We start from the raw sequence: 26,645 nt of genomic DNA on the forward strand, positions 1-26,645 counted from the left end.
CTTTGTACAAGGTAGGTTTGATTAAAGGAACACGTTGCCTTGGATCGGTCGATTTGGTCTTTGAAAAGCGTTCTGTAACCATTTGTTATAAAATGCATATGGGTAGAACGATGTTGTAAAAGTAGAATACAATGATCTACACAAATATGCCTCGAAATTGCATGGTTTTCTTTTCACCTCGTCTACTAACACGGTCGGCTATTTATGGGAGTCAAAATTTTGACTCCCATAAATGGCCGACCGTGGTAGTTCGCAACGTAAAAGGAAAACCGTGCAATTTTGAGTGATACTTATGTGGATCGTTATATTCTACTTTTAAAACATCTTTCTAACCATATGCATTTCATAACAAACGGTTTCAACCGCTTTTTATAGACCAACTCGTCCGATCCAAGGCAACGTGTTGTCTAAATTTATTTTGAGCCAAAATTTTTTAATCTTGTCAAATCAAAACTTATTCAAAATAATTTATAAAAACACAGATTACGAACAAAATTGTGAAATATCGATTTGTTGATGGCAGTAATATCAAAAGATAAATAACATTTACATATGTTTAGTTTAAAAAAAATTATAATAATTTGTGTAGTATAATTAACAATATAATTATTAAATGAATACCTTCACCATAAACCTTGACGAAACTGAGTCTGGTTCCTTTTTGTGTTTACTATAAAACTAAGTATCATTGTATGGTGTATACAGGGAACCTAACACGGAATCATCATGGCCTATATAATTAAAAGGCAATTTTTCGAGAAGGAATCAAATCTATGAGTGATAAAAAAAAAAACACTGAAAAAGGCAACTTATGTTTTTCTTCTTGGTACTGTCAGGGCCCAATTTCATAAAGACTAAGCACAAAAAACTTGCTAAGCACAAAAAGGTGTTACTTTACAGAAAGTGGTTACCGGCCATAATAACATAAAATGTACATTGTTGTGACAGGTGCCCCAATCAATTTTTGCTTAGCAAAGATATTTGTCAGGCAGTATTTTCTGCTGAACAGCTTTATGCATCGAGTTCTGGGCTCAATTTCACAGAGCTGCTTAAGCAGAAAATATTGCTAAGCAGTAATGAGCAGGACACACCAGTTACAAATTGTACATGTGACTTGGTATTTTGGCTGGTAACCTTAATCTGGTAAGCATTTATGTTGCTGTGCTTAGCTAATTTGTGTGCTTAAGCAGCTCCATGAAATTGGACCCTGGTAGTAAAAGAGGTTCAAGGATCTTAGATAGCATTAGCTTCTCTAAGCATCCCTTCCAGTTTTCCTTCGTCGTTTAGTTTCTTGATCTCACTTCCTCCTCCGATAAACTTCCCCATGATGAAAACTCTTGGAACCTACAAAACAAAAAAGGGAAAGAAAAACAAATCTTTATTTGCTTCGTCCTTTGGATGAGATGTGAATTCATAGGCCCTGTGTGTTGTGTAATGTCCACAACCAAAACAGCACCCAGTTAAGATTGATCACTAAAGAGAAGAGGTTTGCCCCGGTGTTTCTGTAAGTTGCTGATGAAAGCACCACAGTATTCTGCAAGTCGCTGATGAAGGCTGATGAAAGCACCACAGTAAAACTGTTGTGCTTTCATCAGTGACTTGCAGAATCACGGGGGCAACAGTATTCTATGAACAATTATAAAGGTGCTATAAAATCAAAGGTCTCACCACTCAACAAAATTTAAACAAAAACTGTCTTAAGGCCGAGTCACACTGTCACAGCGATAACGAAAACGATATAACGATCACAACGCAAAGAGAAAGCACTCTATTGGTTGAATTGCTCCACGAAGAATATGCACACGCTCATTCAACCAATAGAATGCGTTCTCTTTGCATTGTGATCTTTATCGTTTTCGTTATCGCTGCAGTGTGACTCAGCCTTTAGAATGCTTCTGTTTGTTCTAGAAACTGATAAAGAGAAACTTGGTCCCAAAGCCAGACTTCACTCACCGTTGTTGCTCCAGTCATCCTCCCAAGTACTCCCTGGATACGCGTCCCATCCTCGCGTTGGTTAAGTTCAATCAATTCATAGTTTGCATTGTGTTCGTCCAGCGCCCTCTTGGCCATAGCGCAGTATGGACACGTCGTCTTTGAGAATACGACGACTGTTTTGTCGTGGATGATGTCTTGCACTAACTTTCCTTCTGGTGAGTCTAAAGAGACTTGAGTGACGGGCGAGAACAAATTACCCATTCTGATGCTGGAAAAGATTGTAAAAAAGGATAGCTGCTTATACTAGAATAGTAAAACAAAAAAAATAGCTCACTGAGTTACCATGTATGTAAATCTACCTTAGGGAACGTTTTGGTCCAGCAATTTGACATAGCACAATATTTAGACTGAACTTCTTTTGTGCAAACAGAATGGTAATTATTGAGTAGCAAATGGTGATTTTTTAGTTGCATTTTGCTCTGCTGCACATAACAAGGGAAATCGTTTGAAACGTCCAGACCACACACCAGGTCTTTTCACTGAGCTAAAAATCCTCCAAAAGAGATTTATTCATGATTGTACCTGCAAGTGCAAGTTACTCGATTAGTTAGTTAGGCCTAATGCCTACTTCTTATTCTAGCTCACAAATTGGTATTTATTATAATGAACTGTTCATGTCTCCTGTACAATCTTTATATATTATTTTTCATAAACAGGATGACATATTTGGTTGGAATTTAATCTAGCTAGTGGTGTACATTATTTACTGAAAAAGTAGTATGATTGCTAAGTTTTAATTTTTATCAATTAATGATACAATTAAGTTGTAAAAAAAAAATGTAAAAAATCTGAAAAAGTATGAAAGCATCGACTGTATGAGCAGCCATCAAACAAAGTATAGGATAAAAACTACGGACAACTTTCCGTATGGCCACTTTTTCACTCATTTTTACAAAAAGGGATATCTCATTGAGGAAAATTAGATACTATTTTTATTTAATATCGAATGAAAAAGTGGTGGCGCCATACGGAAACTTTTCCAAAACTACTACTAGCCAACCAACTGGCTCTCTTATAACATCGCTCTCATCACAGTCTTGTTTTGTAATGGCGACTGTGATGAGACCGATGTTTATGATAAAAGAGAGCCATTAAAGGCCGTGGACACTTTTGGTAATTGTCAAAGACTAGCCTCCACAGTTGGTGTATCTCAACATATGCATAAAATAATGAACCTGTGAAAATTTGAGCTCAATCGGTCATCGAACTTGCGAGATATGAATGAAAGAAAAAAACACCCTTGTCACACGAAGGTGTGTGCGTTTAGATGGTTGATTTCGAGACCTCAAGTTCTAAATCTGAGGTCTCGAAATCAAACTCAGGGAAAATTACTTCTTTCTCGAAAACTATGGCACTTCAGAGGGTGCCGTTTCTCACAATGTTTTATACCATCAACCTCTCCCCATTACTCGTAATCAAGATAGGTTTTATGCTAATAATTATTTTGAGTAATTACCAATAGTGTCCACTGCCTTTAACAGCTCAACAGGGTGTGCTAAAAAAAGGTAATAAAACAATAAAACTACATACCTGTTTCTGGTTCTGCTGTAGAAGACAAACAAAACGGCAGTTGTAAAACATACAGCAAGGTAAATGTTCTACCATATGTTGCTAATAAAACACACCGTCATGTGACTATCACAGTATCAGGTAGTATCGTTATCGCAACTAAATATCAGGAAGACCACAACACACAATGCAAGCAATGCTGATGTATATTGTATTGCAGGACGGCACTCGACCTCGCGACAGTCAAAGTTGTACTAGAGCTGACTATGAAGTGTCAAACCAAACGATGGTGGAATTGAAGGGTTTTGCGTGAATGGTCTAAATACCATTCCAAGGTGAATATGTAGAATTAATGAATGTCTAAATAAAGGATGAAAAGATAGTTGTGAAGGTCGGTTACACTCACACTCACACTCACACTCACAGCTGATTCTGCTGGGATTCTGGAGTTTTTGGTTGTAAACATTAGGACGCCCTCAAGAGGGCCTATACATAGGCCCTTTTCGAAACCATGGATATGTACACACGTGGTGGACACAGCAGGTAGAAGACGACCGTGTTTTGATTGGCAAGTGATGATACTGCAATCCAAAGACTGTCCAATGAAATCACTGGATCTGAAAAGCAGGTACCTGTCCTCATCCTTGCGGATAATACAGGGGCCCAGTCTAGCCTATACTCAACATTTAAAAATCGACAAAGGAACTCTTATAGTTCTTAATGCTTTCAACTTTTTCAATAATTATAATATACAGGTTGAATTTGATGCGGATTTAGCCAAATAAATTATTTAGCCTAATTTTGATGAGATTGTTCATTGCACACGTGACACGAAGAATATTCAAATTATAATCTGTGCCATTTTATCGGATATTTCAATGGAGGTCTAGTATGAAGAGTATTGCAAAACAAATTCCAAGTTGACCCTCCAAGTTGAGTCAAAATCTCATGTCAAATAGTGTATACTATAGCTCTGAAAATGGCTACATAACTTATCAATCACTGACATTATTATCATTTCAACAACTTATTCCCCAAAATTCAGAATGTAATGTAATAACTTCTTGTTAAGAGCCCATCTAGCAGTGATGCATTGAAGACCAGGGCCCAATTTCGTTGAGCTGCTAAGTACGAACATTTGCTTAAGTGAAATTTCTTCATTGTTGGTTGCATTTCCTTGTTACTGGTATTCAACTGTTGTATGCTTATCTTGAAAATGACACCGAAATTTGGTTGGGAAATCAAGGCGAACATTTCATGCCAAGCAAATTTGGTTGCTTAGCAGCTCCATGAAATTGGACCTTGATGAGCACATAATTATCTCGGAGCCTTCTCGAGTTGCCATCATCAAGGCATCACCGCTCATCAAAGAGGGGTACAGGGCACCGAGTAGATCTGAACCACGACAATGTGCTTAGTTTAGGAATTTTGTCAAATGAAATTGATTTATTATAATTAAAAAGCATTTCTTCAAACAGTGTTGCCGCTTTGACATTCACATTGCTCCGTGAGAAGTTCAAAATTAATAGTCTTTAACGGAAATTGTTTTTCATGATGTTTGCATAGCTGGATTGCATAGCTGGATTGTCCAGGATATGAAACCTTTTTTTGGCACCGTCTTTCATATACAATCTCAACAAGGAAATTTGATTTTTTTTAAACGTCTGTGAATTATTAAGAGAAAGCCAAGAAAAAAACAAAACATTATTATTGGCATTAGCCTTGTATATAGAGGAATAAAATTGGCAACTAGCCTATGTTATTTTAAGTGACAACAAATGTTAAGTTTCAAATGGACGTTTGAATTATAAAAAAGGGGTGAAGGTTTAAACAAAAGTTTCGTAACTCCTTTTTTAAGTGAGTTTGTCATACAATAGTTTCTTCTCTGAACTTGGAGCTCTGAAATTGAAAAAAAAAACATTTCCAAAGACAAAAACAAATTTTAATCGAGTAAACTGTCCATTAATTGTAAATTCCATAGATTCTTCTCAAACCCACCAACCGCTCAAGAGAGATCTATTTAAAAGTGAGTGTTACTATACTCCAAATTTCGTATGTTTAGTACATTTCCACCATGCAAACCTTCAATACAAACTTCAAGGCTTATAAATTGTCTAGTTAATTGAGATTTCCTTCGATTTCACATCTTAAGATTCACTTCTCAAAAATAGTGTGAATTAATATTTTATAAAATAAGTTAGGAAGTTTCTTATTGGCTACTTTCTTTGATGGGGTTTGCGTGATGAATATTAAAACATGTTCTTGTATGTATTTCTTTTACATATATAGTTTTACATATCTTGTATTTTATTTTGTATCTTCTCAGTGTTTTTGGAGGTTTTGTGGAAATAAATAAATAAACAAATAACACTGTATGGTTTCCCTAACTTGTCCGTGCTGACAATAACACACTGGTGTTTGATTTGTGTGTTTGATTATCCATCCCATGTAGTTTTGCTTTGAGGAAGTAATCACAGTTATAGTGTATTGTATAATATTACCGAATCAATAACTTCTATTGTTCTTGAGTTTCACCCAAAACTATGGTGGCCCTGAAGGGACATCGCATATCGCAAACATGTGCGCATACGTATGCAATGTCGTAAAACAATTCGCAAATATGTGCGCACACGAATGCAATGTCGTGAAACAAATCGCGAATATGTGCGCACACGTATGCAATGTCGTGAAACAATTCGCAAATATGTGCGCACACGTATGCAATGTCGTGAAACAATTCGCGAATATGTGCGCACACGTATGCAATGTCGTGAAACAATTCGCGAATATGTGCGCACACGTCTCCGAATATTATTTGCGATGTCGTGAATTTTATTGCATACCATGTTGCATACCTTTGAATAAAATGTCTAATGATCTGGGGGGTTTCTTTCCAACAGTGAGATAAGCGGTCGTCATTGCAGCAGTAGTCTTTGTTGTGAGGCAAGCGAGGCGTGTGGTCGTCCTTGGCCTGGTGCCAAGTTCCTGGGTATACACATGCTTTACAGAGGGAGCCTGCTGTAGCGCCACAGTACTCCCTAGATCGGTAACAAATTATCCACAACTATGACATCATCCTAATGGTATGCAACATGGTATGCAATAAAATTCACGACATTGCAAAACAAATCGCACTCGTGTGCGCACATATTCACGATTTGGTTCACGAAATTGCATACGTGTGCGCACATATTCACGATTTGGTTCACGAGATTGCATACGTGTGCGCACATATTCGCGATTTGTTTCACGACATTGCATACGTGTGCGCACATATTCGCGAATTGTTTTACGACATTGCATACGTGTGCGCACATATTCGCGAATTGTTTCACGATATTGTATACGTGTGCGCATATATTCGCGATTTGTTTCACGACATTGCATACGTGTGCGCACACGTTTGCGTTATGCGATGTCCCTTCGGGGCCACCATACAAAACCAAAAAACATCAGAGTTTCCGCACTTATGTTCAGAAGTTCACCCAGGGATAGATTTCACAAACAGACAAGATTGATCACTAGAGTGCAATTCACACGACAGAAATTTAACTGGGGTCCTTTGCTTAATTATAGCATGGTTGTAAAAGGTTAGCAATGCCTTGACAAGATTTTGCAAGAAAACTTGGACAGTAGAACACATTGTTGTCTTTTCACACGAGATAAACTTATTGTAAAAATGTACATCTAGGCCTATGCTACAATTTAACAAGGGACACATGCTAAGTTGCTCTCGTCTGAAAAGCCCTTTTTGTGGGGGTGACGGCGCATTACAAATAACTGCCAATAATGGCAAATCATCTTAAAGGAACTGGACACTACTGGTAGTAACTCTAGCATAAAACCTTACTTGGTAATGAGTAATAGGGAGCTGTTGATAGTATAAGGAAAACCATGCAATTTCGAGGCATATGTTAAACAAACAAAAACTGCACGATCGTTTTTCTCTCTTCAAAACAAAACTGAAAGAACTTGAGGAAGGAAGGAAGAACAATGAACAACCGGACCTTATTAAACGTGACTGGCTATACAACTGTTCATATGAAAAACAGATGTGGGTTTTCCCTTTTAACTATATACCGCAGGGCCCATTTTCATGGCCCTGCTTAAACGTGGGCACTATCGGTAAATACTCAAAATAATTTTTAACATAAAACTAACTTGGTAACAAGCAATGGAGAGCCGTTGATAGTAAACATTGTGAGAATCGGCTCCATCGGAAGTAACGTAGTTTTCGGAATTTGATTTCGAGACCTCAGAGTTAGATTTTGAGGCCCCGAAATCAAGCATCTGAACATACACTTCGTGTGACCATAGTGCTCTATGGTGTGACAAGGATTTTTTTTCTTTTATCTCGCAACTTCGACGACCAATTGAGTTCAAGTTTTGACAGGTTTGTTATTTTGTGCATTATAAAGATACACCAAGTGAGTAGAAAAGTGTCCAGTGTCTTTAAACAGCCAAAAAAGGACGATCTCAAATATATAGATGTTACAGTTTTCTAATAGCTGCAGTCCATCCAGGAAACATAAAAAAATTAACGAGTCTCTTACCTCACGTTTAACATGGTAAAAATGGGTTTTTCTCCAGAACGCTCCAAGCCAAATTTCTGAAAAACGTGGGGTCAAACAAACCCGCGCGTAAAAGGAATCGTGACGTCAGTGGCAGCTATTTGGTGTGGAAATGCCAAAGCTGGAGAACTGTGTTCAAAACCAATGGGGGAAATTCGTCACTGGCGTCCAGGGTCTTTGTAATAGATAAGCCGTTTTTGACTCTCGGCTGAAAAAGCTGCGCGGCCTGGTGCATTTTTGACTCGAGTTATTTATTACTTAATGCAAATTTTGAGGGTAAAATGGTTATTAACTGGTATCTGCGATGTCTATTTGGCCATAAAAAGGTAATAGTTGACATATTATTGAGATCATCCTTTATTGGCTCTTTAAAGGTAGTGGACACTATTGGTAGTTACTCAAAATAATTATTAGCGTAAAACTTTTCTTGCTGACGAGTAATGGGGAGAGATTGATGGTATAAAACATTGTGAGAAACGGCTCCCTCTGAAGTGCCATAGTTTTCGAGAAAGAAGTAATTTTCCATGAATTTGATTTCGAGACCTCAGATTTAGAACTTGAGGTCTCGAAATCAACCATCTAAACGCACACAACTTCGTGTTACTAGGGTGTTTTTTCTTTCATTATTATCTCGCAAGTTCGATGACCGATTGAGCTCAAATTTTCACAGGTTTGTTATTTTATTCATTATGTTGAGATACACCAAGTGAGAAGACTGGTCTTTGACAATTACCACTGTCCACTGCCTTTAAGCACAAAATAGCTGGCATCCTGTTCACTTTGCTTATAACAGGAAACCATCTAGCAATATTTTCTGCTTTATATAAAAGCAGCTTGTTCAAATTGGGTTCATATTACGGCGACAATGCAGCAGTAGCAACACACTCGTATGCCATAAACGCACAAAGCAACAGTGAGCGCCAATTTTTTTGTCAAATGGATATTACGCACGTCTAGTCTATAAGGCTTTATTCATTAAAGGTGTCTTATAAAAGTAAGTTGATGTTTCAATTGTTTCAATTTGGTTAGAGCAAAACTGTATTGCATACTTGACACAAACTAATAATTATAGTGACGAACCATTTTCGCAATGTCCATAATTATTGACTGTGACACTTGTTCAATACAAGCTGGGGTATGTGCTCATAATTATTCAGCTCGCATCTTTTTTTTAAGTTATTATTAAGCACTCTCCTTTTTCACTCCCCTTGTTGGTAATAGTACACTTTTGGTCAATACAAAACACTTAGACCGCGTTTACACTAGATCCTAAAAGGTGGATTTATATCCGGCTTTTTGTTACGACCGCGGATCATGGATCCACTGTCGCGTTTACACCAAAAATCCGGCTCCGAGCCCTTTGTTGAGCCGGATGTTTATTTGTCATGACGTCCCCGGGAGCACAAGGGTTACATGACTAAGTTCACAAGTCACGATACAGCGCGCCATTTTCCCCTGCTCTTCGACGACGACGCGACCTTTTAAGTTTTTTTGTTGAATGACAATGGATAGCTTTGTTTTGCTTTCGATTATTCCCATAATACGAAGGCGTTTTGCTTCAATTCGGGTATCCCCCTTATGATGAGTCACCCGAGGAGGTAGAATTAGATCTAATTCTACCTCCATGAGTCACCTTACCAAAATGTTGTCACAATCAAAATCACTCATGGCTGACTTGTTCTTTCAAAGGCATGTTTCTGTTAAAGGCATGTGGACAGTATTAGTAGTTGCTCAAAAAAATGTTTAGCATAAAAACTTACTTGGTAACGAGTGCTTTCCGATGGCCCCCATAAACCCCATCTGAAGTAACATAGTTTTTGAGAAAGAGGTAATTTCTCACTCAAATAATAAAAGACTTACTTGGTAACGAGCAGAGAGGCCTAGTATACATAATGTGAAAAATGGCCCCATAAACCCCATCTGAAGTAACCTAGTTTTTGACAAAGAGGTAATTTCTCACTCACGTAATAAAGGCTTCAGCTGAAGTCTTGTGCATCTGAAAGCACACAAAGTATAACGCAACAAGGGTGTCCTCTCTTTCATTATTCTCTTGTAAATTCGATGACCATAATGAGCCCAAATTTACACAGGTTTGTTATTTTATGCATATGTTTGGATACAGCAAGTGAGAATACTGGTCTTTGAAAATATTACCAAATGTGATGTCCAGTGCACCTTTAACTGAAATGCGGCTGCATCATGTGCGGATGACCTTTGTGGATGCATGGTGACATGAAAATGTGTAATGTGCATGCGTTTACACAGGGTTCGAACATTCAGCAATGGCATAGAGCTTGACATCTGAAGTGTCTACTCCATTGGCAGTGAAGGGATAAGTTTATTCATACGGAATTTAGAAGATGCTTTTACTGAATGCTTCTACTTAGAAGTTGATGTTTTTACGTTTTGCTAATACTTGTCAGTACTTTTTATTCATATGACATATTGATCCAGCCAAGTTTAAAGTCACTGTTCTCTGATCTAAAAGAAGCAATTCGTAAAAAGATGTCATCGTCATCCGTCAGTGCAGCAGCCATCATCATTGTTGTCACTGTCACTGTGTCGTTGTCACCGATTGTGTCATCGGGTAACCAACTTAATGAGCCACAGCACAATGACTATGACAGGTCATGTTTTGTCCCTCCTTCCCAACACGACGACTCAAAGCCGGTAAATATTACATCAATATTCTCTAACTCTTTAAACTTTTTTTGGCTAATGGACCGTAAACGAGGCAACGGAAGCGATTGCCTCAAAGTACCCTGCCGTCGATTTCGCCAAACTCTTCATAACTTATTATTAATATTAAAGCCATTATACACTTTCGGTAAACAGTATTGTCCAAGTCCCACACTTCGTGTATCACAACTTATATATAAAATAACAAACCTCTGAAAATTTAGGTTCATGCGGTCATCGAAGTCGGGAGAAAACAACGGGAAAACCCATTCTTGTTTCCGCGCGTTTCGCCGTGTCATGAAATGTGCTTAAAATAAATCCGTTATTCTCGCTAACGAGAATTTATATTGTTTTAATGTTTCTCAAAAAGTAAAGCATTTCATGGAACAATATTTCAAGAGAAGTCTTTTACCATTACCTTCTGTAAACCCTGTAAATTATTTGTAAATCTGTGAACTTTAATTTTTTCTGTACCGAAAGTGTATAATGGCTTTAAAGGCAGTGATGGACACTATTGGTAATTACTCAACATAATTATAACCATAAAACCGTTGGAACGAGTACATGGGGAGCTGATTGATGGTATAAAACTCTGTGAGAAACGGCTCCCTCTGAAGTAACGTAGTTTCGAGAAAGCATTAATTTTCCACGAATTTGATTTCGAGACCTCAAAATTAGACTTTGAAATCAAGCATCTGAAATCATTACAATTTTCCTCATCAAGCCTACATCCGTATGGACTGTAAAGGGGTTAACCCTGTTTCAGCCCTAGGAATAGGTGTCTACGGCCTCTGGAAAAAATAATTGTAGCCCACACCTTGAAGTGGCCTTCAGGCCTTGTGTGTCAGGCGACTTGCATAACACAAAAAAGAGGTTTCGGTACCCTTTTTAAAGGAGAAAATGCCCTGGTGCCCTATACGTGCCCTTTCAAACACGAAGCACGACAGGCTTGGTATGATAATATTTATCAGGGCTAACGAGCGCTGAACAGATTCAACCCGGAAATGGAGCGAAAATCAAGGTTTCAGCTCTGCAGCCAAAATGAAAGGGAATAAGCCATTTGCGAGTTAGATTTGAATAATTGCTGGTGCAATTATGACTTGTTTATAGTCACAAGAAACCGCTTACATTTGAATTGTTCAGACTATAGAGACCGTTGCTATGTCAAATGACGTTGGCAAGCTTTTGTATAGCAACCGCCAGAAGAGCTGACCCTAACCATTGTGAGTTGTGACCTATGGGACAATGGATGGACACATTGACGCGGTAACGTTTTTCAGATACAAATGTTGGGGCATAGCCCTGTAACCACTCTTCATAAATTGAAATGTTTCTCAAAAGGCTTTTCAAATGCTGCTGTATGCTTCTTAGTGCCATGAATGTTAAAGACAGTGGACACTATTGGTAATTGTCAAAGACTCGTCTTCACAGTTGGTGTATCTCAACATAAGCATAAAATAACAAACCTGTGAATTTTTAGCTCAATCGATCGTCGAATTTGCGATATAATAATGAAAGAAAAAACACCCTTGTCACACGAAGTTGTGTGCTTTCTGATGCTTGATTTCGAGACCTCAAATTCTAAGCTTGAGGTCTCGAAATCAAATTCGTGGAAAATTACTTCTGTCTCGAAACTACGTCATTTCAGAGGGAGCTGTTTCTCACAATGTTTTATACCATCAACATCTCCCCATTACTTGTAATCAAGTTTTATGATGATAAATATTTTGAGTAATTACCAATAGTTTCCACTGCCTTTAAGATTCAAACCTATACCAATTCCCTTTATAAGACGAGTTCTTTTGTTGGTGTTTGTTCCAACAGTTTTTGTCCACAGACATTTCTTATCCCCGTATGGACCCACAACAGCAATATGTCTTTCAGGACTATGAAATATTGGCAATTCCTAATGGGACATGTAAGTATATTTACCGTACACACACATTATACATACATAGGCCTGTCAGCATGGGTCGATTTCACAAAGGTAGTCCTAACTTAGGACTAGTCCTAAGCAACGCTAAGAGATAGGACTGGTCCTAAGTTAGGACCAGTAACTGATCCTTACTTAGGACTGGTCCTATCTCTTAGTATTGCCTAGGACTGGTCCTAAGTTAGGACTACCTTTGTCAAATCCACCCTAGTGCCTTTTTCTTAAGGTTAACGCCTATAACAGAAGGTGCAACAAAAAGTCCGAACTCAAGATGCTCCTATGTAAAATCAAATAAAACAATATTTCTGTGTAATAATTCGTCTTACGTACAGCTTTTGTAATTGTCCAAGTGTAGTTGTATGACGAAGATGTGATGGTAATAAGTTCCATACATTTTGGAGCAGCATCAGAAAATGTACGTTCGCAGCTCGTATGTTCGGCCAAGAGGTTCTCTGAGGAAGAGCGTAGGGAACGCGGTTGTACGTAATACTATTGATGATGTACCGTGGTTGAGTTTTAAAAATCTCAGCAAGTTTCCGAACACCCTATTTTGTCGCGTGTCGTGGCCGAATGGTTAAGAACACCAGACTCAAGCTCTGGTGTTTCTGGTCAGTAGCGTGTGGGTTCAGGTCCCATTCATACCGCCTGTGCCTTTGAGCAATATTTAACACACATTGCTTTGTCCTTCGGGTGGGACATTAAGCCAAAGGTCCCGTGTACTGGGATTGGTAGTGTACGTTAAACACTTATCGTGGAAGAGTAGGTGTTTCTGGTTTATTGCAAGCACCCGTAATTTACCAGGTCAATCCATCAATCTCGGTAATGTGCGCATGCTCGTAACTACGCAATGGAAATTTACCTGGTGAGTCTGCTGCCACCTAGCGTTCATAAAACGTCCATTATAATTTAGACTCCGATGGGTCTGTTCTTGTTTTGCATTGTAACAGGTGGACTTGATGTGTATTACTGCAATTACAATTTATGGTTAGCACCAGAATACAAGAACGTCATACAACAAGTGGAACAGCTGCTTACTCAAACTTGTTTAGTCTCACCTGAAACAAGCTGGTACATAAAGGTCCTCACAACAGGTTTGTTTTTTTTATTTAAAACACGGTATGAGCAAAAAACAAAACAAAAAAAAACAAACTATAAAGTCAAACTTTGGTCATGACCCCGAAACATGTAACTTTTGAGTCGAAAGCCTACTTGTTATAAAGATGATACATGACAGTTGCTATGTCAAATGACCCGGGAATGCTTTTGTATAGCAACATCCAGAAGAGCACCCCTCTGATTTATTGGAACCTTGCCCAATTTCATAGAGCTGCTAAGCACAAACATTTGCTTAGCATGACATTTCTGCCTCGATAAAAACTGCATATAACCATGCAACAACATTTCCACATGATGTTCAGGATGAGCTGAATAACAAGCAATATGCAACAAATGGCAATTTGGATGGAAATCCTGTTTTTGTCCAGGAAGAAATTTCATGCCACACACCGGGGTCGACCCAGGGGAGCTAAACGAACGCACCCTACACGTACATCTTCATTTGCGTGGCAGTGTGTAGGTATTCATGTCGTGGCCCAAAACCTGATCTACAAAAGGTATCAAATCCCTTCATTAACGTAAAAGTAGTTATGATTTTCCCCTTTTCTTTTACACACAGGAAGACATTATGTTAATCATGGAAACAGTGTAAAACTTGTACCAGACGAGGAGTTGCGTCATCTGCCGCCCGAGTGGTTGCACGGTCTTACCATTCAAATGCACATTGACCATTTCCCAGCTACATCACTGACGTATCGCTGCGACGTAGCTCTCTTAAAAAGACTCCCAAACGAAAAGTACAACCTGAACATGACTGCACAACTTAATGGTTAGACTTGTGGACAAGTCGTTAAATCGACCCCACGCGCTGAGATAGTCGAGTTGTGGCGGAGCTCTCTCGCGAGATCACTGCTCTCGCGCGAACTGATGGCTCCCCGATTTCTACTCCTAGGAGCCATCAGTTCGCGCGAGAGCAGTGATCTCGCGAGAGCTCCGCCACAACTCGACTATCTCAGCGCGTGGAGCCGATTTAATGACTTGTCCACAAGTCTACTTAATGGTAACTATTTGTAGTTAAATAGTTTACATGTATTTGTCGAGAAAGAAATAACTTGTAAAGGACATAGATCAAAATAATGGAATTGCTCTTTTCGCAGCGCCCCCCCCCCAAAAAAAACCAGCTACATGTACATCAATAAATTGAAATATTATATCAACATAGGTACTCTAATGAACCTGCCACTAATTCTATCTTTTTAAAGGGAGGATACTATGTTTCGTAACCGCTCTTAAAATTAATGGCAATAATTATATATATAAAAAAATGGTTAGGAGTACAGCAGATTTCGATAGAGCATTTGGAGAATAATTTAACTTAAAAGTTATGGACAATAAGGTTTTCTGACAGGTCATCGGAGGGTTAAATGTGGTGATGTACTTTTATTACTCTCCACAGGTTGCCCATCAGGCCGATATGGGGGCAAATGTGACCAAACATGTTCCTGTATTCAGGGAGTTGAGTGCCATAGCTTCAATGGGATCTGTATGTGTCCCCCTGGACTTGAAGGAACGCGTTGTGAACACAGTAAGTACATCCAAAGACTTAGGCCGTGTCCGAATTAGCGGCTACAGCTACGGCTACGGCTAGATGTCCGCGTCATCATGCTTTACTTTGAGGTATAGGACGTCCTTAGCAACACATTTAGCAACAACCGTAGCCGGAGCTGTAGACGCCGATTCGGGTACGGCTTATATAAACCCACACACAAACTGTTACTCTTATTTCATTTCATTTATTCAGTGCCAAATGTAGAGCTGCTTAAGCAGCTATTATAACTATTGCTTAAACAATGTTCTGTTCAGCACAAACGCGCACTGGATACCAGTCACTATTTGTAACTGTCACTAGGCAGTTTGGGTGGTGACCTTGTTCTGGTAAGCGTCGTTTTGTTTTGTTGAGCTACTGTATGCGTTGAAGCAGAAATTGTGAGTGAAGCCAATGACTCCTATAAAAGCCTTACGCCCTACCAGCCATGACCCAAAACTTGAGAGAAGACAAAGAAAGGAAGTTTATGTTTAGATGTGGGAGGAAAAACCACAACTATTTATTCCAGGAAAAACCGCACACAGTCTGATAGGGACAACACCCTGGCGGACACCCTGGCGGACACCCTGGCGGACACCCTGGCAGAAGCGTCCAATAGGGTTAACGGGTCCGAGAACCCACGTATCATGTTCCCGGCGTGATTCGAACTGGGGTCATAGAGGTGAAAGGCGAAGATACCACTACACCAACCCAATCCTTATTATCAGTTATAAATGAACCCTTTAAAAGAAAGCAATGCATGTATTGTATTGGTATAAGTTTAATATTACAGCCAGTTGTTTAGATTCAATGATATGACGGGGTCTTTAGATCCACATCATCCCCAGACTGGTTTGTTATTCATTCCCGAAGAAATTAGGATACTCATATCAAAGTTGCTGGTATTTCCTCGATACTTGATAATTTGAAATAAAAACACATGTTTTCTGATTGACCTGTACATCTGACGTCACACTTCGAGGCTCGTGAATTGTGCCAGATACCAGTCTTGCGCTTATGTCCGGATTCGTACATGGAGATTCGCAGTCGAATCCTACATAGACCTGTGTATAAAACAACGCTACATGCCCATTCGTGACGTCGTCAAACATTATGCTCATCACCTCAAACCAAATGTAACACAGATATGTAAAGCTTCGTCACTGCATGTTTATCAAATGACGTCATCGTACCCAATGAAATCAACGGGCCCGTAAAGACCAGCGACTATAACTGCGGAAAAAGACAGGAGACCACTCCAGTCTTGTAACAACAAAATGTTTTTAAACTAACATGTGCATGTGCTTTCTACTGTCATTCCATTTGTACCATATAGTTTACCCTAGACTCAGTGTACAACAGCAACATGTTTATGTACCGTATGGAACATCATACAACCTAACCTGTAATGGAGACGGGATGATACCTGCAAACTTTTCTTGGATCAAAGAGAGTACATCAACGCGCCTAGTCACTGAATCCAGAGAGAAAGCAGTCCCTTATAAACCAAGGTAGTCTAATCCTTCAAGGTTCTTAAAGACATGCGCGAGGAAGATCAATAAGCTTAATAAATATCCTTTGTGACTCTGACAACTTACACAAAAAAGAACATCAGAGAGTGGTTGGGTGATGACAATCCAACATTGCAATAGTTACAAACGAAAAATCTTTTCCTGATCAATTTCAACATAAATCCACTTTTATCAACTCATTGGGTTTTAAAACAAGATTGTCAAAGTGTTTTGAGGATTATTTGATTACAAACTCCAATACTCTGTTAAACAATATGTTTTTGAATTTTGCTTTTACAATATAGCCCTGTTGTTTTTACAAGCACATTGGAAGTTAACAGCACAACCGTCAATGGTGGATATCTTTGCGAAGTCTATGACGGAAATGGAACAGAGTACAGGCAATATGTGAACGTCACCGTCATAGGTATTATAATGTCTAAATATAATAATGTTATTGGGTTCTTATATATAGCGCTCTACCAAAACCGATGGGCGCATCAAAGCGCTTAGTATTTTTCCTGCATATATGGAGCTACGTTTTTTTTATTGTTTTTTTTTTAAGTATGACTATTGAGACCTACTCCTTTATATCACCAGGTAACGGTTTACGAGGTGATGTGGCGCAATATGCTGCCAATCAGACCAGGAACACGAGGGCAAGCCAATTTTTTTACGATACGTGCCCTGAGTTCGTTTTGTTACACACACGAAGGAAAGGGCAATATTGGCCACTTGCTTAAGGACACAATAGTGCCACGACCATTTTACACTTAGAACCCATCTCATTGGCTGATGTTCCTTCACTCGGGTTGAGTACTTGTGGTAGCCACATTTCTCATATAATTATCTCAATATTATTACAAGCATTTTATTGCTCATTTTGTTAAGTTATTTTTATATTTGACAGCCGTCCCAGATCCCTTCATGCAAGTTCCTCAGAACCAAACCGCCCTCATCGACAGGAATGTTGTCTTCACATGTAAGACCAAGAAGGCAGCTGGGACCATCAAATGGGTCAAAGGTCACAACCCACCATCCTCAGAGATCAAGGATGATGTTGGCCATTACGGGGTACGCCATCTCTCTGATGGTGTTTCTGAACTTCATATCTATGGTGTACAATTCTCACATGAGGATGTGTACAGATGCTATGTTGGGTTCACCTTCAAGGAACCAGACTTGAACTATGCAGAGGCAAAGCTTATTGTCCAATGTGAGTTTTGTATACATTTCACTAGCTCTAAATTAAGATCAATGAGTACTCTTAGTTTTGCAGGAAATATCGTATGAAAAATCACTTCAACTGACATGACTTCACGGAACTAAAAAGACTAAAACAACTTGCATGACTTTTGCAATATGACTTGTAGACGAAACCATTGAAATCGAAACTGATTCGTTTGATTTCTCGATTAGAGTATCTTTACATTAAGGAAACATGAAACCTGGGGTGTCGTTTTACTTTCAGTTTTATATTTGTTTTCCATGTCATTAAAGATGTTTGTTTATGGCATTAAAGGTGTTTGTTGTATGTTTTTGTTTTGTTTTGTTTTTTAAATGCGATCGATGAAATGAATAATTGAATAAGTTTCTTGAATTTCCCCTCAAGCTGATCCCCAGCCTAAGTGTTCCTTCCAAGACGTGGTGAATGCCACATCGGGTCAGGAGGTGACCCTTTGGTGCCAGATGGAGAAAGTCAAACCGGCTCCATCACTGACTTGGTCCGTAGAGGGCCGACAAATCACCCCGCAACCCACAACAGTCACCACTCTATCAGATGATCAGTATTCATTTGATGTCAACACCACGATGACCTTTGACCCTGCCCCTGAAGATGATGGACGGAGAGTCTCTGTTGCCATGGAAAGCCCAGCTTGGGAGGGGAGTAGAGAAATGTCAACCTCTTTGAATGTACAGTGTAAGTTTGGTTTAGAAAAGAATATGAAGTACAGTGTGGCACACATCACTGAGAAGGGCTTCTGATTAATGGACATTGGATTCATCGGTAATTACCTGAAATAATTCAGGTCAATAATAATAATAATAATATCGAAGTCTTATATAGCGCACGTATCTACCAAACAAGGTACTCAAGGCGCTGAGTATATACAAACTTTCAGAAAGATAGGTTATTGCAGTGATGAATTCTGAGACCCAATTATTTAGCACCTTATAAGGGTTTACAAGGTGATACGGCGCATTAAGCAGCCACAACCAGGAACACCGGGGCGAACCCCTTCTCTTTTCGATAAGTGCACTGGGTTCTTTTACATGCGTTACACAACACATGGGACCAACGGCTTTACGTCCCATCCGAAGGACGAAGCAATGGTTAAGTGTCTTGCTCAAGGACACAGTGTCACGATACACCTATGTGAATTTCACGGAACCACAAAATATTTCGATGTAACAAAAATATTTTGATGTAAGAAAATTAATGATTTTGAGGAAACTTAATAGTGTTTCACTTTTTCAGGGAACGAAGTAATTTTGACATTTTGTTAACCTTTTCTCTATTTTGTTTTTACCTTTTTCCATTGTTTGTACCTGTCCTTACCCTGTAGGGTCTCCGTAAGAACTTGAAAACAAAACTGCAAACACAATTTGACTCATTGTAAGCTGAACCAGCAACAGGTTTTATTTTTTACTTCATCAAATTAACAGATGCACCCATTGTGGAGATCAATCCAGACCCAATCTCGCTTGCCTCAGGACAGGATGCTGTCATCTCCTGTTTGACCAAAGCCAACCCACGTCCAACCAGCTACGACTGGATCCTCAGTCGACCTGACAAAACACCACAGATTGATTCCTCGACAGGTGACACCTACCATCTTATGAATATTGATATGACCTATGACCTGGCAAGCTTGACCTGTAGAGCTGGGAATGAGGTTGGGGAGACGAATGATACAGTGAGGATGAAAGTGACAGGTGAGGATTTAAGAGAAGGAAGTAGTCTGTAATTAGTGCTCAATGTTCCTTGAAATTCTCCTCTTGATCTTGATCTTTAGATATTGAGATGTGGATTAGTCGTGTGTTTTGGACGCAGCAGATAATTTTACAAGAACTTCATGAAACTTTGAGTTGAGAGTCTGTGATCCTGGCGGCGGAGTATATAGCTGGTTCCAGTCTCTTGCCGTGTGGGGACAATTTCTTCTGCAAGTGGTCCCTGGGCCGTGGGTTTCTCTTCTGAATGTTATCTTATTTTCTTGTGTTTTTTGTGTGTTTGCTTTCAAGAGAATGGCTTCACACCGGCTGCAACTACGGCATTCTCCGTCTTGGGAGGAATGTGCCTCTTGGTGTTGGTCGTCTCAAGTGTTCTAGTTTATTGTTTCCGTAAAGAAGTTATCCTCTGGTGGTCTGCAAAGACTGGCAAGAATAAAGGTAAGAGTTCACAGCTTGTCCGAAGTGGTTGTGGGGTTTATATAGCTAAGCATGCAAGAAATCAATCAATCAATCAATCAACAATCCATCCATATATCAGAAGTCATTTATGTAGCGCCCGCAGAGTCAACAGAAATTGTTCAAAGGCGCTCAAGACATGCAGTTACATGAAATTAATTACAATGCACTTGTGGAAAAAGATAAAATTTAGCAGTTTCTGAGCATATACTTGATGTGATTTACAAGAGTGTTCCATTCTTCTGGTCCATAATGAACTTGCGGGTACAAACATGTGTAAAACTCTGTTGTGTGGTTGGCTCTGAAAAGAGCCGGTTGGGTCTCGACGTTTCAAACAGTATACTCTTCTCTTCTTCAGGAGAGTTTATTTCTGTTATGATTTTGATTCAGATGACAAAGACTTTGACGTCTTCATCTCGTACAAGAGTGGAACACCCGATGAAGAGTTTGTTGTCCAGGAGCTCATTCCAAGATTAGAGCAAGATGGTTACCGTGTCTGTGTCCATTTTCGATTCTTCTTGCCAGGGAGAAGTAAGTAGAACCAAGTTTCCTTAAAGCAACATCTATTAAAGTCACTAGACACATTTATAATTACTCCAAAATAATTGTTAGCATAATATAAAAACTTACTTGGTAACGAGCAAAGGATAGCTGTTGGAGATAAAACATTGTGAGAAACGGCTTCCTCTGACTTGAGTAACGTAGTTATCTACAAAGAGATAATATCTTTCTTCCTTAAAAGACTTCAAGCCTGAAGCATTTTAAGGCACCTGCAAGCAAACAAGACGTGCAACAGGGCCGGGCGTGTTTTTTCCTTTCATTTTTCTCTTGCAACTTCGATGACCAACATTGAGTCCAAATTACCACAGATTTGTTATTGGATGCATAATGTTGGGATACGTGAGAATACTGGTCTTTGACAATATTACCTAATTGTCCAATCTCTTAAAGAAGCATGATGCTAAGATGTTGACACTTGAAGATGTATTTCAAATTTCTTGTTTCCGACAGGTATCATCGACAACATCTCTGATGCAGTTCGTCGGTCCCGCAAGACTCTTCTCCTCCTGACCCCTGGCTTTGTCGAGAGCGAATGGTGTCGATATGAATTTCAAGCAGCTCTCCTTCAGATGCTGCGCCGTCAAATGGACATCATCCCGGTCATCTTTGAGGATCTCGGTAACCCGGCAAACCTCTCCGAAGACATCCAGACCGTCCTCCGTTCTCTCTCCTACATCACCTGGCCCGGTGCCGTCTTGGACGGCAGGGGTCCGCAGAGGGAGGGCGACAATGATCGGTTCTGGAAACTGCTTTGGGAATCCTTGCCCGACAACCCCCTGGGATTGGAAGAGCAGCTGCCTGATTTGGACGGGATGGGAGAAGATGAAGTTGACACTGAAGGAAATGAAGATGTAAAAGTTGACGAAAATGCAATGTTACTAGTGATTAATGTCGAAGAACAAGTTGACAGGGAATGAAGATGTAAAGATCGAGGAGAACGCGATGTTATTGATTAATGTTCAGGCTTGATTTTTTTAATTCTGTGTAGAGTCCTATATAGTGCTGATGGCTACTTCGTGTGACAAGGGTGTTTTTTCCGCTATTATCTCGCAACTTCGACGACCAATTGAGTTCAAATTTTCACACATATTTGTTATTTTATGCATTTGTTGAGATACACCAAGTGAGAACACTGGTCTTTGATAATTACCAATAGTGTCCAGTGTCTTTAAGACACATGACCATAATGTAAAACAACCGCTGTGCTGATATATCCATATATAAAGATCTTGAAATAAAAATAGATAGATAAATAAACATTAATTTTTATAAGATCTGAAATGGAGCTCAAATATATATTAGTGTGCGTGTAAATAGAAACACAGATTTCTAAATATTGAGTAATACTAAACTGTTTAAATTTTAAATTTTGTGAATTTAGCAACTAAAAATTTAATTTGCATGCTGGCGTTTTGTAGGCCTAAGTGAGAAAAATGGCGTTTGACTTTTAACTGTGCGTTCAATAGTGTCAGAGTTGTATATTCTCTGTCTTTTACTCTGTTATCTACTTATTTAATTAGTTATTTACTTAACATGTACACAGAGAGAGGTATTCGATACATGAGTTATGGACCACATGTCAGGTTCAGTGTTTTGCGGATTTGTTGCCGACATCCCGAAAATTTTGCTTTTTTAGCTCCCCCTCGATTTGAAGGGTGCTTCAATGCAAAAACAAATCTGCCAATGAAATAGTAATAACAAAAATTACTGTTACAGTCCAATGTTTGTTTTTTGTGCATTGTCCAAAGATGCATAATTTATAAAAGAAATATGCAAATTTTGTGAATTTAGCAACTAAAAATTTAATTTGCATGCTGGCGTTTTGTAGGCGTAAGTGAGAAAAATGGCGTTTGACTTTTAACTGTGCGTTCAATAGTGTCAGAGTTGTATATTCTCTGTCTTTTACTCTGTTATCTACTTATTTAATTAGTTAGTTACTTAACATGTACACAGAGAGAGGTATTCGATACATGAGTTATGGACCACATGTCAGGTTCAGTGTTTTGCGGATTTGTTGCCGACATCCCGAAAATTTTGCTTTTTTAGCTCCCCCTCGATTTGAAGGGTGCTTCAATGCAAAAACAAATCTGCCAATGAAATAGTAATAACAAAAATTACTGTTACAGTCCAATGTTTGTTTTTTGTGCATTGTCCAAAGATGCATAATTTATAAAAGAAATATGCCAATGAAACAAGCGCAATGGTAATTAATTAAGTTGTATAATATGATTGTCTGAGTCTCCCATGTTAGATGTATTTTGTGCATTGTCCATGATGAAATATTTGTTGTAGGCCCAAGTTTTGATACAGCATCGTCTGTCAGAAATCAGAGCAGTATACTTAGGGTATATTTTTTTATTTTTTTTAGGATAAAAATCGGGGCACGCTCTGTGTGATATCAACGAATAACTGCAATAAATTATCCTACCTTTGACTGCTAAACCTGTGTTTCGTCTTTCTTTCATAAACAGGTGTATATCCATTTACCGAGTAGATACACAATTGTCCCCCCCCCCCCCTTCATCACAAGGTTTAGATTGACAACACAAAACACGTCACACAAACAACAATTGTGTTCGTTTATCTATACTATTAAAAGCGTAACCTGCGCCATCTTGGATTGAAAATTAGAAGGTCCAGTGGTATGGCATCCTTGTGGAATCCAACACGGTTGTTTGTGTGGAATTCAATACGTTTGTGTGGTTTCAGACGTCGGGTTGCAAGTCTGCAAAACCCGGATCCAAACTCGCACTTACAAGTCATGTGATTGGAGGAAGTTTGGGCGGCGACCGTGCGTCAACCACTGGTCGATGTTGTTACCAGACTTCCTAGAAATCTTTCTGACAGGTGACTCATTGGACAGTGTTTCGCAGATGGTGCTCCGGATTGGTTCATTCATTGCCCCTTGACCGCCCACCCGCCATTCGATCCGCCCTTTTTGGTCAGGTTACTTTCGTGTTGTACTAAGCATGGTTCTCCGGATTGGTTCATTCATTGTCGCGCAGGGTCGAAAGGGTCGAAGAGGCTGGGTGCCAGGACAAACCCGAAACAATCTCACGAATTTGACCGAATTTGCATTGAATGGATGAAGTACCGTAGATTGATGTTTCGCAGGCGACCATGTGTCAACCACTGGTCGACGTTGTTATCAGACTTCCTAGAAATCCTTCTGCGGGTGACTCATTTGTTGAAAAGATTAAATGGATAATATTTATAAAAAAGCATTCACTTCCAAACGGCGTGAGAATTATCATGATAAACAAGGTTGGGATCAAACGGAAGCTTAATAATTTGGAAACATTGGGTAGGGCCGGCTATAGGTTGGAAGGTGTCTAAGGGAACTTTACAATTAATAACATTTTGGGGTTGGAGGGGGGGGGGGCCTTACACAAAGAGCCATTCTGGTCAGTGTATTGTGAGTGGTGTGTTGTCTGGTTTGAGACAGGCCACCTGTTGCTTGGTGAAGAAGGTCGCCGTGGGACCACTTTAGGTTGACAGTGGGTGGCGACCTTGGACCTTTTGCCAGTAAACTCAAATGTGTACATGAATTACGTTTTAGAATACGGTCTGTTCATGGAGGTATAATGTTGCAGTTTCAGAGTTTAACCATGGAGGTAGAATTGTGAAACCATTCCTTACTCTATGGTGAAACTTATACACGTACGTCAAAGGCATGTTTTGAAGCTGTAAAAAAAGAACTTTGCTTTGCATTTGGTCAAAGTTGTTAAGCAAAACGACATTAAGTTTCCTTTTGAATAAGTCCATTCACAAAATTGGTTAGAGCAGTGTGTCGGTCAGGTCTCAGAATGTACATTTTGCCAAATCCATTTTGAAGCCTAATTTAGCCATCGGCCCGTCGGGTTGGTTACTCATGGAGATAATATTAACAAAAGAGACCCTTGTGCGGCTGAATGGGGTACATTTTTAGGAGTTTGTCTATTGACCCAAACTGGACGCAACAAACCTTAAACATGACTTGACATGCTTTCTGAAAGTGAAATAAGTTAGAGAAAATGGAGTGGGGACGAGTTTATCGTTTTTATTTAGTTTGTACGATATAGGGTTCCAGAGATATGGGATGTATGGAGGTTTGTTCCTAGAGCAGCGTGAACATGAACGCGGTCAGAAATTGTGTCGTTTGTCGTTCAAATTTCGCGAGATGCAATAAGCCCAAAGTGACAATAAAAAAATAGAAAAAAACCAGACCTCCCAAGTCTCACGCATTAGGAGTGAGACTCACGCATTTGGGCTCTGTCTCACGCTCACACGCACATCAACCATTATTGGGGCGAGATCGGGGAAAAAAATTAACGACATTTTTTGTACAAAATTTGTACAAACAGAGCGCAAATATGCAGATTGCGCACGCTTTTGCTCATCCAGTAGGTTCAGCTCAAATTCGGCAGAGCGCAAAACGCTTATTGCGCACAAGTTTGTTCCGATTCTTTTAGCAAATTCGTTGAAATGCGCTCCACTAGCGAAGACACAACAGGCAGAAGAAGTGAGCGATTGATTTTGGACATCATTTTTAGTCTATTTTTTTCAAGTTTGGAAGGATATAATCTGACACAATCGAACCTCCACATTAACCATCAACATCTCCTGTGTACCTCAAGTGAGTTTTAATTATTCTGAGGAGGTTTTTGATGCATTTTGAAACACCTTTTGTCCACATTCACATTGTTTTATTTATTGATAAAAAAAAAAAGTTGGGCGGCGATTTAAAAAGGCCTTCTTAAACTGGCAATTTTTTTTTCCGGGGGGATGGGGGTTGAGCTTTGAAAAATCTCACACATAGCTGGCCTCTGGACTTGGCATCTCTGCCTGCAAAACACTTTTTTGACGTTCACGTTAAGTGCTCCCGTTATACATGCAGCCTATTGACCAGAAAGTTTACAAGACCAATTCAGATGAGAATAAACTAAAAAGAGGCCTACGCTCTTACCGCCCCCGCCCCCCCCCCGAAAAAAAAGAAAAAAAACAGTAGATAAATTAGATTTGTGGCACACAGCATGTTCCAAAAACTCGCTTTACTTATAGTGCTGTAGCAACGCTATGTATCGTGGGACGTAAAAATGTCATTTTTGACGAAATTTTTAAAAAGGAAATCAAGCATTATGAATGTATATTGAGTGTGTGGAGACAGTTTTGGTGGTGTAGTACAAAAGAAACTTTAGTTATTGCTGGCTAACGGTCAGTTTCACCTATCAACGCTGATTTGAAAAACGTGTAACGTTAGGGAGGCCCAACTTATTAGACCCCTATAAGGCTCACGGGGGAGCCTTATAGTTTCTAGATGCATAAGGTACGTCGTCTAACCCAACACGAGGTGGGTACAGCCACTGCAAGTAGTGGTGGACGTGCGAAATAGCTTCATTTTGGGTTAGAATTATGACGCCATGCATAAATATTGAGAGAGGCGTATAACACCCTCACCCACATTTCGAAATATTTGTGTAAAGGATTTTTATATCCTAGCGGGGTGCCGCGCGAAGCGCGGCATCCCGCTAGTCTATTTTTATTTGAGATGTAACAGTGCTAGTCTTACATTTTTCATGTGTCCCTAAAACTTTGGTAGATATTGCGAGGCCAAAATTGCGAACAGAAACTGTGTTACCCCCCCCCCCCCCCCCCCCCCCCCCCTCGCCCCAACCACTTTCCACACTCCAGCCAGGCCCCACTATGCCCTCAAAGGTGTAAAATACACGCATGGTTGGTGCAACGAACTTTGAATATTGCGTATGAACTCTGTTTGCCCCTGGAAAAAAAAATCTGACCAATGGCAGAGCTCGTTTGAGCGTGGCGTCACGTTTCTTTTGTAAACAACAACAAATGCA

General features: G+C 39.5%; 2 protein-coding genes across 4 annotated transcripts; one reads left to right on the forward strand and one right to left on the reverse strand.

The window, feature by feature from the left end:
- Positions 1-321: 321 nt before the first annotated feature.
- On the reverse strand, positions 322-3,940 carry LOC139948355 (uncharacterized). Its single transcript, XM_071946497.1, has 3 exons — positions 3,526-3,940; positions 1,954-2,203; positions 322-1,344 (listed from the first exon to the last, which is right to left on the reverse strand). The coding sequence occupies exons 2-3, from the start codon at positions 2,194-2,196 to the stop codon at positions 1,234-1,236; spliced, it is 354 nt and encodes a 117-aa protein (XP_071802598.1). The 5' UTR covers positions 2,197-2,203; positions 3,526-3,940; the 3' UTR covers positions 322-1,233.
- Positions 3,941-8,938: 4,998 nt separating this feature from the next.
- LOC139948323 (uncharacterized) lies at positions 8,939-23,230 on the forward strand. Of its 3 annotated transcripts, none has more exons than XM_071946439.1 (14): positions 8,939-9,069; positions 10,530-10,745; positions 12,579-12,672; positions 13,635-13,778; positions 14,363-14,572; positions 15,200-15,328; positions 16,665-16,839; positions 17,145-17,266; positions 17,750-18,055; positions 18,452-18,760; positions 19,507-19,776; positions 20,083-20,229; positions 20,638-20,778; positions 21,259-23,230. In XM_071946439.1, the coding sequence occupies exons 2-14, from the start codon at positions 10,581-10,583 to the stop codon at positions 21,723-21,725; spliced, it is 2,679 nt and encodes an 892-aa protein (XP_071802540.1). In that variant the 5' UTR covers positions 8,939-9,069; positions 10,530-10,580; the 3' UTR covers positions 21,726-23,230. The 3 variants fall into 3 exon arrangements, with proteins under 3 accessions (XP_071802540.1, XP_071802541.1, XP_071802539.1); XM_071946440.1 differs by having other exon boundaries at positions 8,944-9,069; positions 10,564-10,745; XM_071946438.1 differs by lacking the exon at positions 8,939-9,069 and having other exon boundaries at positions 10,300-10,745.
- The last annotated feature ends 3,415 nt before the right edge of the window (positions 23,231-26,645 follow it).

The sequence above is a fragment of the Asterias amurensis genome, chromosome 15 (assembly GCF_032118995.1).
Source record: "Asterias amurensis chromosome 15, ASM3211899v1".
Lineage (NCBI taxonomy): Eukaryota > Metazoa > Echinodermata > Asteroidea > Forcipulatida > Asteriidae > Asterias > Asterias amurensis.